At 46.1% G+C, this 15,202-nt stretch overlaps 1 protein-coding gene across 2 annotated transcripts in view; it reads right to left on the bottom strand.

The window, feature by feature from the left end:
* The window catches only part of Greb1l (GREB1 like retinoic acid receptor coactivator), a 224,445-nt gene that overhangs the window by 7,041 nt on the left and 202,202 nt on the right, over window positions 1–15,202 (bottom strand). For both annotated transcript variants that reach the window (XM_021235134.2, XM_005065384.4), the window contains 9 exons: window positions 11,565–12,145; window positions 11,279–11,381; window positions 8,973–9,128; window positions 8,546–8,685; window positions 6,684–6,845; window positions 6,365–6,569; window positions 2,827–2,992; window positions 1,559–1,786; window positions 360–501 (listed from right to left, as the gene is read on the bottom strand). In XM_021235134.2, the coding sequence (XP_021090793.1) occupies window positions 360–501; window positions 1,559–1,786; window positions 2,827–2,992; window positions 6,365–6,569; window positions 6,684–6,845; window positions 8,546–8,685; window positions 8,973–9,128; window positions 11,279–11,381; window positions 11,565–12,145 (1,883 nt within the window). The remainder of the gene's footprint in view (window positions 1–359; window positions 502–1,558; window positions 1,787–2,826; window positions 2,993–6,364; window positions 6,570–6,683; window positions 6,846–8,545; window positions 8,686–8,972; window positions 9,129–11,278; window positions 11,382–11,564; window positions 12,146–15,202) is intronic.

The raw sequence follows: 15,202 nt of genomic DNA, 5'->3' as shown, positions 1-15,202 counted from the left end.
AGCTTTGCAGCTGGGCATTCGCCTATAATCCCAGCACTCAGAGGAGACAGAAGCAGGTGGATCTCTGAGTTCAAGGCCAGCCCGGTGCTAATGAGTTCTGGGTGGATGGATGGGTGGGTAGATGAATAAGCAAGCTTTGATGGAATCTTTCAGGCTTAGCTCTGAAACAGTTTTGTATTTTCTGCTTGGGACTTGGCTGACAGGTGAGGCTGCACAGCTGACCCTGAGGACTTGAGTTACTTCCCTTCCTAATCCAGCAGAAAAGCACTTGCCCAATGCCAGTGCTTTAGTTACAGCTCTGTTCGTAAGTGAGCATCTGTGCTTGTTCTCAACAGTAGAGTCAAGCGTTACACACTTACCATGATTTTTGGTTTAACGATAAAGTCCCTTTGCCCTCCGACCTGAACACGCTTCTTCATGAGACTGAAGCTATTGAAGCGGCAGATGAGCAGCCCACTGCTGTTTGTCCTTAGGTTAAAGTCGACATCTTCACAGAAATACCTAGATCACAACGCAACAGGAGGTTTTATAGAAGAGCCTAAATCATAACCACAACAGGAGGCTTCTTTGACTGCCCCTTCACATCTTAGCTATGGTAACTCCATAGAGAAATGTGTGGCAGACATTGGGGGAGGGCCCAAAACATCACCTTGCCCTTCAGGAGCTAGCTCACACTCTACTGATTGGAGCCTTATAACTTTAAAGGAAGGAGGAAAAGAGGACTTCTGTTAGGCCACAGGGTTTTAGGGTAGTCCTGTCAGAAACATCTTGTCCTGTCAGAATACATCTTGTGTTCAATAGAGCCAGAGGTCTTGTTTAAAATTCTGGTCACACATGGGATAAAGCATGGAAGCCGTGGGTATTCTACAGGTTGGGTGGACATTAAGAGTGATACCATTCTCTGACACCATTCCTTGGCCATTTCCGATTTCTCTGGAATGTGCATATGATTAATTCAAGGGGCCTGACTGCTGCCTTCTCGATATTGGAAGAGCTGTGGGTCTTACAACCCTGGAGATAGTGATTTCCTCCCTAGTTCCGAGGATGAATACAGGGTCAATGTTGATGTTCACAGGTGCACTTGTTGGTCAGAACTGACTCAACAGTTCTTGTTTTATTTGAATTCTTGTGGCTAGCCTGTGTTTTCTAATCATTTTACATTACAGTGTCAAGGGGCTAGGTCATGCTAGGTGTGGTGACACATGTCTATAATCCCAGCACTTAGAAGGAGCTCAAGTGTGAGACCAGCCTGGGTCACATAAGGAGTTGTGGGCAAGGGAAGTTAGTTGGAAGGGGCTTAAGGTCCAAGGCAGAATAAACACAGGGCAGAGGCTGAAGTGGGCAACATCCACCAACAGGTGCAGGACACCTGAGAGGCCTGACCTACCTGTTGAAGTCATACTGTACATTCTGAATCAGGTCTATATTGAGGAGAATGACCTACCTGTTGAAGTCATACTGTACATTCTGAGTCAGGTCTATATTGAGGAGAATGACCTACCTGTTGAAGTCATACTGTACATTCTGAGTCAGGTCTATATTGAGGAGAATGACCTACCTGTTGAAGTCATACTGTACATTCTGAGTCAGGTCTATATTGAGGAGAATGAAATCATGCACGTGACATCTTGAGAACGGGGACTTCAGGCTCTGAGACGTCAGCTTGCTGTTCCATTTCTGGATACCCAGGATTGCATAGTGCACAATTTTCGGTGTGGCTTCAATATGCTGCAAGACAGTCTTCAAGGACACATTCTTGCTGGAAATTCCTGCTTCTGTGGGCTGGCTAAAATGTAAAGTTAGTTTATATAGAATGTCAGGAAATGCTCCTGAAGAACCAAAGCTATTACAAATTAGGAATACTGTAAAGGATGTAGTAAGATAATTTACATTAGGAAGGTCAAGTCCAGTCACACTGCCTAGCATGTAACTCAAAAAAGATGGCCTTTGGTGGTGAATTGTATCACATTTAAGGCAAAAGAAAGAAGGGAAGGAAGGAAGGAAGGAAGGAAGAAAGGAAGAAACCCAGTTCATATTACAATGTGAATAATGAATATTAGTTACCAAAGACATGACCAGGCTATTAGGAGTATGGTAATAGCCAGTTTCTGATAAATACATGTCATAACCATATGAACACGTCACTGATTTCAAGTCCACAGAAGAAATGATAGGAGATCAGTGTTTTGTAAGGACACTTGAATTTGAAGGGCAATTTCACAAGTGTTTTAGTAGTTAGAATTCTCCTTAACTACCACCCCTTAGCACTGTGCCACCTGTAAGGAATCCTAGCACGTTGGCACTGATCCAGGAGAACCACTGGGTTTTTTGTTTGATTTTTCAGCTGGCTGTATTACAGGTGGTGAGCTCAAGGCAGGTGACATGACTCTCCACTTCAGTAGTTAAGCCGTCAATGTAAATGAGTCAGCATCAGAACAGGGAGCTCTGTTTTGTTTTACACAGTCTCACTATGTAGCACTGGCTGGTCTAGAACTTGCTATGTAGATCAGCTGGTGTCAAACTCAAAGGTTATCCTGCCTTTGCCTCCTAAGTGCTGGGACTAAAAGTGTATACCAGTATACCTTGACCAGAACACATTTTTGCAGCTAACCAATACCAGGATATGGAAATGGCCCAGTAACTCAATAACACATTGAAAGAAAAATCCTCAAGAAACCACCAGTGAACTGCTGAGTGGTCTTCTGATCCACCTTGCTCAGGAAAACTCACTCCCAAGTATTACAGCTAAAAATATCTTGTCTAGATCATTGTGTCACACCCCCCACACACACACACAGGCACACAACTTCCTGGAAGTGTCACTACCTGGTTTGCTCCTGAACACTGTGGATGTTCCATAGGACACAGGAGTCATCCATCACAACGATGAAAGGCCAGACGCACTGCCGTTTGACACCCAGCTCCTCCAGGCGATTCCTTTCCAGTTCTAGATTATGGTATGACAGCTCCTTAATGAGGAACCTCGCAGCACCTGGAAAGCAGTACAACCACAGCTCTGCATCCTTCGCTCAGGCCAGTCACATGGCCTCCACTGGCATCCTGTTCTTATAGGGTCTGTGTGTGTATGCAGGAGGAGACAGAGTCACAGGTACGGAACGTGCTGGAGAGAAGAGGACCCATTCCAGACAGCTCCAGGGGGATCTGATGCTTCTAATGACCACCCACACTTGTGCAGACACATTGTTTAAATAAAAAATCTCAAAAAAAAAAAGTCACTGGGAAACATTTTAAAATGTAGATTCCTGGAACCCATTACTAGAGATGGACTTGAGTAAGTCTAATGAAGGGCCACAAACAAATCTGATGATGTGTGAACTGTACACCCTGAGGAATATACTTCAAGAATTCCATTTCCCTGTTATGACAGAGGACACCTCACACAGCAGAGGATATTAGTGACTAGGGCCTTAGAACATGACAAGCTTGCGCTTAGAGGCAGCCACTCCCACTTCCTGCATCAGACAGTGAGGCAGGGCCATAATGAGTGGAGATTTCAGAAACAGGCACTCATCCTAGATCTGCATTTGGCAAAAGATAGGAAAGCACAGTAGGTACAGCACATGGTAGGAGCAAGAGAACAGGCCAGGGACAGCTGCCTGAGATAGTCCTGACACTTTTTAGCCTTTTGTCTGGATGAGTTAATGCTGCTGAGCTTTGGTTACCTTACCTCTAAGAAGTGATGGCAAAGTTATATGTAGTCGGGAAGGTACCTAGTATATGGCACTCACTAAGGATTGTTAATGGTAAGTACGATGAATTAACTAAACTTTCTAAGTGGGTCACCCTAAATGAAACAAAATGTAGATTATAACAACAAAAAAAAGACTAGTTAATGTGTATGGAAGAAGCCCTAACAGTAGGATTAGCTCAAGGAAAAACTAGGACTTAGGAACATCTTCCCCTCAAGAGTCTGTGTAATGCTTTGGATTCTCAATATAGTATGGACCACATAGGAAAAATGGATAGCTTCCATGGCAGTGGTGAACAAGAAAATGCCTGCTTCCATAAACAGTACTAGAAGACCTAGCCACAGCAATTAGGCAAGAAAAGGAAAGTGATCTCCATCAGAAATAGTAAAATGATGCTCCCCCTCAATATATCACACATGGAGCAAATACACAGAAAACTGTTAGAACTAATAAGAGAACTCAGCAATTTAAAAGGAACAGTCTCAGAAATTTAGTTCTATTATAGCATAAAAATGGTACAATACTCAGGAATACGCTTAACCAAGGAGGCAAAAGACAGTACATACAGTGAGAAACAAAATATTAAGGAAATAGAAGGATATGCCAATAAGTGGAAAGATGCCCAATATTCATAGTTATGAAACATGTAAAACATGTTTTGTAGATAAATATGCTTCAAAAGATCCATAATTTAATGCACTTACTATTTTTTCATAGAAACAAAAAAATCTATTAATGGAATCTGAGGGCACTTCAAATTGCAACCAAATTGGAAATCTTACTGATTCTGTTTTTCAAATAGCAGCTCAAAAGGAGAAAACAGATAAAGTGAATTATATCAAACCAAGAAGTTTTTGAAGCAAAGGAAATAATCAGCAGAGATAAGACAACATACATAAATAAGAGACAGCATACAGAGTGGGACAAAATACTTGAAAATTACTGATCTAACAAGAGATTAATTTCTGGAATATATAAGGAGCTCCAAAAGCTGAGCAGCAAATATGGAAAGGAGGGAGAGAGGGAAGGAGGGAAGGAAGGAGGGAGGAAGGAAAGAGGGAGAAAAGGAAGGAAGGAGGGAGGGAGGAGGAAGGAAGGAGGAAGGAAGGAAGGGGGCTGACTTGGAATGATAGTATACAACTGTACTCTTAGCACTTGAGAAGTATAGACAGGAGAATCACCAGTTCAAGACTAGTCATGGCTACCTAGTAAGATGTCTAAAAAAACAAAGACTCCAAATAGCCAAGAAGTACATAAAATACTCAGTATCACCAACCACCAAAGAATGCAACTCAAAACTACAGTGATAGCATCTCACCTGAGAAGGACTATCTCCAAAACGCATCATCAAAGTGACCAATTGATGTTGACAAGGGTGCAGAGGGAAAGGGTCCCTTGGTGGTGGGGCACATTATAGAGAATATGCAGGGTCCTACCCAAAGCAAGCTGAAGCCGGAAGAACCACGTGATCCAGCAAGTCCAGAGGTTGGTATATATCCAAGAGAGAAATAACCATTATACTAAGGAGACACTTCAACAATGGGATCAGCCTAGATTCCCATAGATAAAGACAATATGAGAACTATATGGTCATAAAGAGAATGGAATCCTAAGTTCCCTAATTAATCTGCCTACCTCAATGGGTTTCTCCAGAGTCTCTGAAAAAATCTGGCAATCGTGGTACCGTATTGTGAGCCTTAAGAACAACTAAAGTCAAGCCGGGCGTTGGTGGCGCACGCCTTTAATCCCAGCACTCAGGAGGCAGAGGCAGGTGGATCTCTGCAAGTTCGAGACCAGCCTGGACTACCAAGTGAGTTCCAGGACAGGCTCCAAAGCCACAGAGAAACCCTGTCTCGAAAAACCAAAAAAAAAAAAAAAAAAAAAGAACAACTAAAGTCTTCCAGGCCCCTGAGAATGGCTACAAAACTGTAATGTTGAAAAGCATTTTGGTAACACAGTTTTCACGGTAACTAGTTCTAAGAACTTTAATATTGAGAATGTAAACAGCATTGGGCTTTTTAAACGGACTGTGACACAGAATCTCAGGCTAAGGATGTCATCAAGTATTTCACATGCAAGAAATGAACAACCAGAAATTGGCTTGTTAGAAAAAAAAAAAAACCTGGGGGTGGTGGCCCTTACTCCCAGCTCTCTACCCAGGAGGCAGAGGCAGGTAGATCTCTGAGTTCAAGGCCAGTTCGTTGACAGGACTAGAACAGGACTTGGACAGGACACACAGTAGGGGGCCCTCTAAATCAGGTACATCGTCACCTCTCATCCTAGGGACATTTGTCACTAAATCAGGTACATTGTCACCTCTCACCCTAGGAACATTTGTCATGGATACATTCTGGCCCTAGAATTGTCCAGCCCAAGAACACTGGGAGTCTACACTAGGAAGACTCTGGTCCTGTCCCAGGGTGTTCAATATTCCAGTGATTACTAGTGCTCAGAAGTTAGAAATTCTGTGAACCTGAACAAAAATGTTAGGGTCTACAAAATTACAAAACAGGGGAGAAGGAAGAACTCAGAATCTAAAGACCCATGGTCCGGAAGGCAGGACAATTCCCAGAAGCGGCCTTCGGAAGATGCAAACCAGGAGAATGGTTCTGACTGTCCTCTCCGCTCTTATCCCGCCTGGAGGGCGCGCTTACCCACGCCTGCGTTATTGAACATGCCCGGAAGCACCAGCATGATGTGGTTGGGCCAGTACTTTCGGTACAGTGGCATCTCGTACTCTTTGACCACTAGGAGGTGGAGATGGCTGATGCCCTCCATGGCATGGTAAAGGTTTAGGAGTCCGTGCTCGTGGCGGCCACTGGAAGGAGTGAAAATAGGGCTCTTGACTGCATTTAGATTCTGTGAAAGGAAACAAATGAGAGCTAAATGGGAAAGAAAAACCCTCAGATGTGAGCATCTTGGAGGTCCCCATATCAGGACCCCAAACCCTTACACCCAGAACCTCTAGCCTACCTTGTCTGAAACCAGCGGCAACCGCATGCTTTCCAGGTGTCTGCCCTGCTTGCTGAAGACAAAATGACTCTCTTTGGACTTGGGGATGATGAAATAGAGCTGGACTTCTTCTCCCAGCATAGAGGAAGAAAATGTGAACGCATGCAGGGTAGAGTCAGACATCTAGATTTGCAAAAAAGAGAGAGCGGCGGTCAGTATATGGTTCCCAAACTTGCAGACCATTTTTGACTTTTGACACACAGGCAACTGACATGAATGAGTGCCACCAGACATCCTGGCTGTGAGGAGCGACGTGTAAAAGGCTTTATCATTTAATAGTTGTCACTGATGCAGGAGCCAAGTATGGAGCCCTGCTAAAGCTTGTCCGAGGAGGGTAAGTCACACTTGGCATTGTCTGTCTTTATCCCTCATAGGTTTAGGACCTTGGCAAATGCTCACTCTAAAGACAAATGTCCCTATGGGCTGCCCTGCTGTATACACATCTCCCCAAAGAGCCTGGGAGCAGAGACTCTTCTACTCTGAGTCAGACTGAACACTTTAAGTTTCAGCTCTTAGAGTACAGGGCTAGAATTTAAAAGGTGCTGCGGCTCCCACCTCTTTTGGTTAAGAGGAAGGTGAAGTGTTTCCAACATTTAGTGCGTAACTGACAGCAGGGAAACACCGTGTGACTCATAAAAGCCAGGATAATCGAACCTGTCTGTAAAGGTTACTGGGAAGTTCGCATGCCCAGCAATCCACTGCCATGGAATTATAAAATAGCTCTTCATGAATCATACAATGAAGCCAATAATTGATTTAATGGAAGGACAACATTTTCATCAGCACCTAATATCCAGGTTGGTCTCCTAAAAGTTTTAACCTAAATATTACATTTCAGAAAAAAAAATAATAAAGTTCTTCCCCCAAATTCTAGTTTATTCTACATCACAAATGTGGGGATATATTATTTGTGCTGTAATCATACAGAAATAATGTCAAGAGGGACTTTTTATGTAGAAAATTTCTAAACACCTATAATTTATAGTCCAAGGCCCTCGTGTCTTCTATAGCCTATGAGGAATTGTGAACAGGACCAGTGGGATGGCTCGAGAGAGAAAGGGCTTGCCACCAATCCTTAGGGCCCACAGTGATGGAGCTAACACATGCATGTACAACCTCATGTACACGTGCGTGTGAATGCACACACACACACACACACACACACACCATTTAATTAAATTGTCAACAGACTAGTAGCTCTCCACTAAACCAAGTGACAGAACAGGTGACTTGTAGCCAGTTTTCAGTATGTTGTTTCTAGTGCCCGTTGATCAGGATGTCCTTTCAAGGGGAGGTGCTGGTCCTGAGGAGAAGCTGCTTTGGGGAATTTGCCCAGCAGAGCCTAGAAGCAACAGGGCCCCAGTGCTCAGTGCCAAGATATAAACTTAAGAAGAGAATGGGGAAACGATAGGGAGCTTCTCTTGCAAAGTTGGGGTGCTGCTATCAACTGCTGTTTCCTCCTTTTGTGTGTAAGAATGCACTAGGCAAAAAGATGCCAAAGGGGCTGGGGGTTCTAGAGTGTGTTTTTATTATTTGCAGGGCCCTGAGACGTAGCCATAATGACAAAAATATGAGAAAATAAAGCCAGGCACCGCAGGCTTGCCTATAATTCCATTCAGTATGCAGGGGGGTTGGGAATTCGAGGCTAGCCTGGAACACAGAGTTCCTGTCCCAGGGAGGAAGTCAGAGGAAGAGGCAGCTGCTAAGTAGTAGTTTACATTGTTTCCCCAGGGCCTGAAGCTGGGGTCTCAGGTCTCCCTCTCCCCAAGGGCACACAGGGCCCACACTGAGCAGAGCTCCCAGGCGAGGGCAAAGGGCTGCACCTGGGAGCTGGGCGTGAAGTCCATGTACTGGTGGCACTGCTCGCAGTGGTGGAAGGTGTTGTAGGCCGCATACTGCGTCAGCATCATAGACACGGTTTCTCGCTTCCGGGGCTCCTCAGCTCTGCACTCCTTCATCACCTCTGTGCACAAGGGGATGAGAAACTGTTATCGCCGTGACGCACACATCAGGCTTGGAAAGAAATGCTCATTCCTCACACGGACTTCTCAAAAGGGCTGTATCATTTGAGCCCTGCTAAGCAAGCTTAAAAATCAAGATGTGTGTGTGTGTGTGTGTGTGTGTGTGTGTGTGTGTGTGTGTGTAGCTGTGTGAGAGTGAAACACAGAATGTTGCACTCTTCTCAAAGGAGTGACCCATCTCCCTCCCCACCCTACCCCAGGCCTTGAGCCTGGCTCTATACACACTGACCTTGTTTGACCCCAGCCAGCTTCTCAGTGTAGACCAAGCTCATCACACTGTACTTGGGATCGTGCACACTGATGTCGAAAGGCATTTTGCTGAAAGTCTCAATGTCAGGCCAGGGATCTCCCTCTGACTGGCTCACTCCACTGGTTTCATTGTGATCTAGGGCAAGACGGCACAGGATGGTGGGCCTACCTCCTCCCCTTGCCCTCCCTCCCCACCATGCTGGGGTATAAAGCCTGGGCAGGGTGTGACAAAGCGCTTCAGAGACATGAGCTCTCTTTATTGTTTTTATTTTTAATTTATTTATATTATGAGCATTCATCGGTGTTTTGCCTGAATGTGTACCACAGGGTGCCAGATCCTCTGGAACTGGACTTAGACAGCTGTGAGCCGCCATGTGGTGCTGGGAATTGAACCTGGGTCCTCTGGAAGAACTCTTAACCGCTGAGCCATCTCTCCATCCCCAAAGCAAGCTCTCATCCCAGAGTAGAAGGAACCAGAACCATTCCTTCAGACTTCGGCCAGGAAGGGGATTTCCCCCCACTAACCTTGATTACTTCACAAACTCACTAGCTCAGTTCACAGATTCCTGTCCTATAAGACCCAGGGTCTCCCAGTGCTCCTTAAACACTCTGATTTGGATGATCAAAACTCTCAGCTTTAGCTGTGGGATGGTTTTGTTATTGTTCTTTCTCAGTACTGGGACTTCCTACATCACATATGCCAGGCTCTACCACTGAACCATGGCCCCAGCACTGTGTAAACATCTGAGACAGGGATTGCTAGTCTTGGTTGCCAGCTTGACTGCATCGGAAATCAGCTAAAACCCATGCAAATGCACACATCTGTGAAGGGTTTTCTTGACTGACTCTTTGGGGGTCAGAAGACCCACCTTAAATCTGGGTTACACCTTCTGGTGACAGTGTACACCAAAGGACATGGAGGAAGGGATCTTTTGCTTTTTGCCTGCTTGCTCTCACTCTTGCTAGCAAGTTCATCCACCCTGCTGCTGAGGCATTCCTTCCTACTTCTTTTGGACCCCAGTGTAGACCAAAGACCAGCTGAACAGCTATCAAATCCTTGGCCTTTCTATCAGGAGACAGCATTGCTGGACGAGGCAGACCACAGCCTGGGGGCCACTCTAATAAATCACCTTTTAATACATCATCAGAGAGTCCTGAGTAACACGAGTTTTTACTAAGCTGACCGGGTCCCAGGCAAGCCTTGCTGGCATTCCCTCTCCTGCCTTAGCTGGGATGCCAGCCGGGTGAGCAGACCTGAAGCTGCCTGAAATCTTAGGTTGCAGTGAGCAAAAGTCCCGGTGTATGCGGTACATTAGAATTACCCAGGTGTTCAATGCTCTAGTACAATACTCCTATCCCCCTCACAAGTCCCCAAGAGCAGCAAAGTCAGTGTCTTTCCCCAGGCTCCAGCTGTAGCCTTCAGGCATTTTCAGAGCTTAAACCCTTGTCCCACGCCATGGCACTGTCCCCTCTGGGCACAAACTTAACCCCAGTGTACCAGCTCGTGCAGGTCTTAGCGACTCGAGGATGGGGTAGTCCAGGTGCTGAGGCAGCGGCAGGCGCAGACTGTGTGTGCAGCAGATGGTGTTTGTTATTAATCATATGTGAGTTGAGAGTGCGGCTCAGCAGGGAAGGTGCTTTGCAGCCCCAGGACCCGTGTGGTGGAAAGAGAACTGACTCCCAAAAGTTGTCCTCTGTCCCCCGCCCCTGTGTTCCTCTCATACATACATGCACACAATAAAATGTAGGTTTTTTTTTAAGTAGCATAAACTACTTTGAGGGAAAGCCCAAGATTAGAAGTATGGCTATTACTTCTTAGTATAAAGAATATTTGATTTTTACGCTGCTATAGCTTGCATTGCATTTGGCACTGTTTGCAGTCTCAAGCATGTTCTTCTGCTCCTGAAGGGGTCTTATGCTTCCCAGTGCACTTATGACTCAACCCTCCCCAGAGGCCCTCCTGTCGGTGACAAGTGACAGAGAAGCTTTGGCGTCCCAGGGCGGGGGTGGAGGGACTGCAGCTTCAGTTGGGTAAAATCAAAGGCTGTGATGCCAAGGAGCTCAGGGCAGAGCTGGTAAGAACCACGGGGTTTACCTATTTAGGCAATGAGCCTACCTACCTACCAAGGCTGATGAGACCCCGGTGCGCGGCTACTGCTGGGGAGAGGCCCCCAGAAGCTGAGAGCCACCGTTCACTTGTCTCCAGTCCATGATGGTTCTGCAGCTTGGGTACCCTAGACACCCAGCGGGCAAAGCGGCCTTGGCTCTCGGCCAAGCCTCCCTCACCTGCGTTGATCTCCTCCTCGTCATACACGTCCACCTCCAGGAGCCGGATGAGCATGCGGAAGAGAATCCTAAGGAACTGCAAATAGGAGGCGGTCTTCCCCACCTGATGGAGCCATCGTTAATCCAGGAAGGGGGAGGTAAGAGAGGGAGAGGAAAAAGACAACAAGAGATTTCTTTCACACTTGGGCTCTTCTGCTGAGGCCCGAATGAGGTCCTCTGCCATCCCTGCCAACCCCCAGGATGTCCCCCAACAGCCAAGACAAGGTCTGCCCTGGTATCTCCCTACCTGGGGGGGTCCAGTGAGCAGCAGCCGCCTGGGGTGCACGCTCCGGGCGCCTGAGGCGGGGTCTGGCTGGTTGCCGAAGTCAGCATGGTGCTGCCGGGCCGAGGTCCACTGGCGGTAGTAAAGGGACTGCTCCTCGCTGCTCATGTCCTTGTGCAGGCCTGGCCGCAGGGAGCTCACCCAGGCCACATCGGCGTGGGGCAGCAGGGAGGAGGAGGGCGGCAGCCGGCCGCCCTTCTGGGATCCCAGCAGGCTGTACGCCGCCTTGGATAAGATCACCACCGGGGGCAGGGCTGTGTGCAGGCCCCGGCAGCCTCTGGGGGGCTGCCCTGACCACGCAAGAGCCTGGGCGCTCGAGGATGAGGACGAAGAAGGCTTGGAGGTAGTGCTGCTGGCCATCGGCAGGCTCAGGGAGTCACACTCCTGCTTCAGGCTCTCCCCCGCCGCGGCTGCCGCACTGCTGGCCGAGACTCCTTCATCCAGCCGCATGCTGGGGGTGGGGCTCTGGAAGCTGGGGGTCAGAGGCTGCTGCTGGGGTTTGTCGGCTGTGCTAGAGGAACTCACCCCGTTCTCCATGATGGAACCTGTAAGAAGACGGTGGAATTCATCCTATTCCCGCCCCTCCCCGATGCCAAGGTCAGGAGATAAAGGCTACTGAAAAAAACAAACTGAAAAGGCTTTTGGACTGCAGCCGGCGATGGAATATTTACTCTGCCTCGTCTCCACCCTGCTCCCTCCTGATCCCTTGCCCTGGCTTGTGGGTGGGCTTGGCCTATGGGAGACACAAGCTAGAAGTTGGTTCCATCTCCCCTGGTTTCCTTCCCACATTGCCCCCGGGGGACCACCTTCCTCTGGGAAGCCAGCCTGGCTTACAGGGTCATTAACAGTGCTTTGCCACCTGCTGTCCCTTCCCTACGGCCTTCCAACATTTTTGGAGGTAGCCCCTCTACTAAAGTCTCCCCCGCTCCTCTGTCAGACGGCAGTGGACTTATAGGTTCCACATTTAAGCCCTTTTCAAGGGCACATGGCTGAAGACCCTCTCCGAGCTCGAAGAGGTACTGCTATTCAGCCATGCAGTTCGAATCCCAGCTCTGGGACCTTCAGTTGTTAAAAGCAAACCTCTCTCGGGCTGGGGAGGTGGCTCAGAAGTTAAGAGCACACACCGCTCTTGCAGAGGCCCCCAAGCTTAACTCCCAGTACCTATGTCAGGTGGCTCACAAAGGCCTGTACCCAGGGCTCTGGGCCCTGTGGGCACTGCATTCATGTCCACATCGGACACATGCACACAAACAACGATAATAAAAAGTGCTTTTCTGAAAAAGAAAACTTTATGCTCCTGTGACTGTGGGGGCTTCCAAGTGTTGGGATCAGGCCACCCTACTTTTGTTACTCCACAGTGTATGTAAAACACTGCTCTTCGTTCCATTCTGAGGGGGAAGGATGAGTGCAGCCCCTGCATGGGCTGAGAAACTGCACCATCTGTTGGTCATTGACCATCCAGCACAGAATGATCAATGACCTATTCCTGGGAGTAGGAAGGGAGCCACTCTGTAAGTTTATTGGCGTGAATTGAAACTGCAGGGGACATGAGTACATTAAAAATCCTATAGAAGTTATTGGACATTGTAGGGAGTGATTTTATGTATCCATAAGCGCTGACCACTCCTGTGTGGGTGTGTTCATGGGTACATAGATCACATGGTGGTAAGTAGAGCTAGGGGGAGGGGACACTCCCTCTTTGGGTTTCGGTTTCGACCTGGAGAGCAGTGTGTGGACCAGCTTTATTGGCTTTTCACATAAGTGATTTCTCTTTCAATAAATATCATAGGACATCCCTACACTTGTATAGCTTGATATTTATGCTTCAGAAGAGTCCATGAACTTAAGTTGAAATAAAACAGGAACACAGAAGGAATGGGACGGGGAGAGTGAGAGGTAACTTATAACAATTCTCAACCAGTACGGAGATTTCAGTGGAAGGTGTTGCCACAAGGAATGTTAAATAGCCCGACTTTGTGCCATTATTTTGTGCAAAAGCCCTTGGAAATAATTCATAAACAATTTCCACAATAAATAATCTATCATCATATGGATGATATATTGTTGGCTGATTTAAAAAAAAAGGTAAGTTGGAAAAGATGTTTGAACCAGTAAAGGAAACTTTGCCTCGCTGGGAATTACAAATTGCCCCAGAAAAAATATAAAGAGGAGATTCTATTAATTATTTAGATTATAAAATTAAAATAGATCTACAGAAAATTAGATCACAAAAAGTACAGATCAGGAGAGATTGTTACCAGACTCTTAAGGATCTTCAAAAACTATTAGGAGAAATTTCTCAACTACAATTATTGGAGTAGAAGGGCATGATTTTTTTTTTTTTTTTTTGGTTTCTCGAGGCAGGTCTTTGGAGGCTGTCCTGGAACTAGCTATTGTAGACCAGGCTGGTCTCGAACTCACGGGCATCCGCCTGCCTCTGCCTCCCGAGTGCTGGGATTAAAGGCGTGCACCACCAATGCCCGGCTAGAAGGGCATGATTTAAAAACACCTGAAAATGGCCCTAAAAGGAGACAAGGATTTAAATAGTCCTAGAATATTATCAGCTGAGGCTAAAAAAGAATTAGAATGGGTATAACAAAGGATATTGGAAGCACATGTGGACCGTGTGGATCCAAAACTGGACTGCATTCTGGTTATTTTGCCATCCAGAGAATACCCCTCTGGAATATTATTGCAGAGGGAAGACATAATACTAGAATGGGTATTTCTGCCACATAAACAGAATAAAAAATTGAAGGCATATATAGAAAAGATCTCTGATTTGATATTAAAAGGTAAGTTAAGGCTTCATCAATTAACTGGGAAGGACCCAGCAGAGATTGTTGTACCCATAACAAATGAGGAAATTTCCTCCTTATGGAAGGATAATGAATATGGAAGGGCTTGCAGTGACTTTTTAGGAACAATCAGTAACAATTATCCCAAAACAGAGAGAATCAAATTCATAAAGAAAACAATTTGGATCCTTCCACGTATTGTAAGAAAAACACCAATCTCTGGAGTTCTTACATTCTACACTGATGCAAACAAGTCAGGTAAGGCAGGTTATAAATCAGGAAAATAAGTAAAGTAGTTCAAAGCCCTTACAACTCTGTGCAAAAGGCAGAGTTATACGCCATTCTCATGGTACTTAAAGACTTTACAGAGCCTCTTAATATAGTTACGGATTCTCAGTATGCAGAGAGTCGTCTTACACATTGAGACTGCAGAATTTGTTCCTAATGATACGGAATTAACCTCATTATTTTTACAATTACAGGAAACCATCAGAAATAGAACCCATCCTATATATATAACTCACATCAGATCCCATATGGGTCTGCCAGGTCCTCTAGCACAAGGTAATGATGAGATCAATCATTTATTAATAGGAAGTGTGTTGGAAGCTTCAGAATTCCATAAGAAACACCATGTTAACAGCAAAGGCTTAACGAAGGATTTTTCTATCACTTGGCAACAAGTAAAGGAAATAGTAGGAAACTGTCCCACCTGTTCATTCTATAATCAAACTCCATTACCAGCAGGCAGTAATCCCAAAGGTATTAGCAGAAATGATATTTGGCAAATGGATGTATTTCACT

The sequence above is a fragment of the Mesocricetus auratus genome, unplaced genomic scaffold (assembly GCF_017639785.1).
Source record: "Mesocricetus auratus isolate SY011 unplaced genomic scaffold, BCM_Maur_2.0 Super-Scaffold_100015, whole genome shotgun sequence".
Taxonomy (NCBI): Eukaryota; Metazoa; Chordata; class Mammalia; order Rodentia; family Cricetidae; genus Mesocricetus; species Mesocricetus auratus.
The sequence above is the reverse complement of the archived record's forward strand: the minus strand, read 5'-3'. Positions and strand labels throughout refer to the sequence as shown.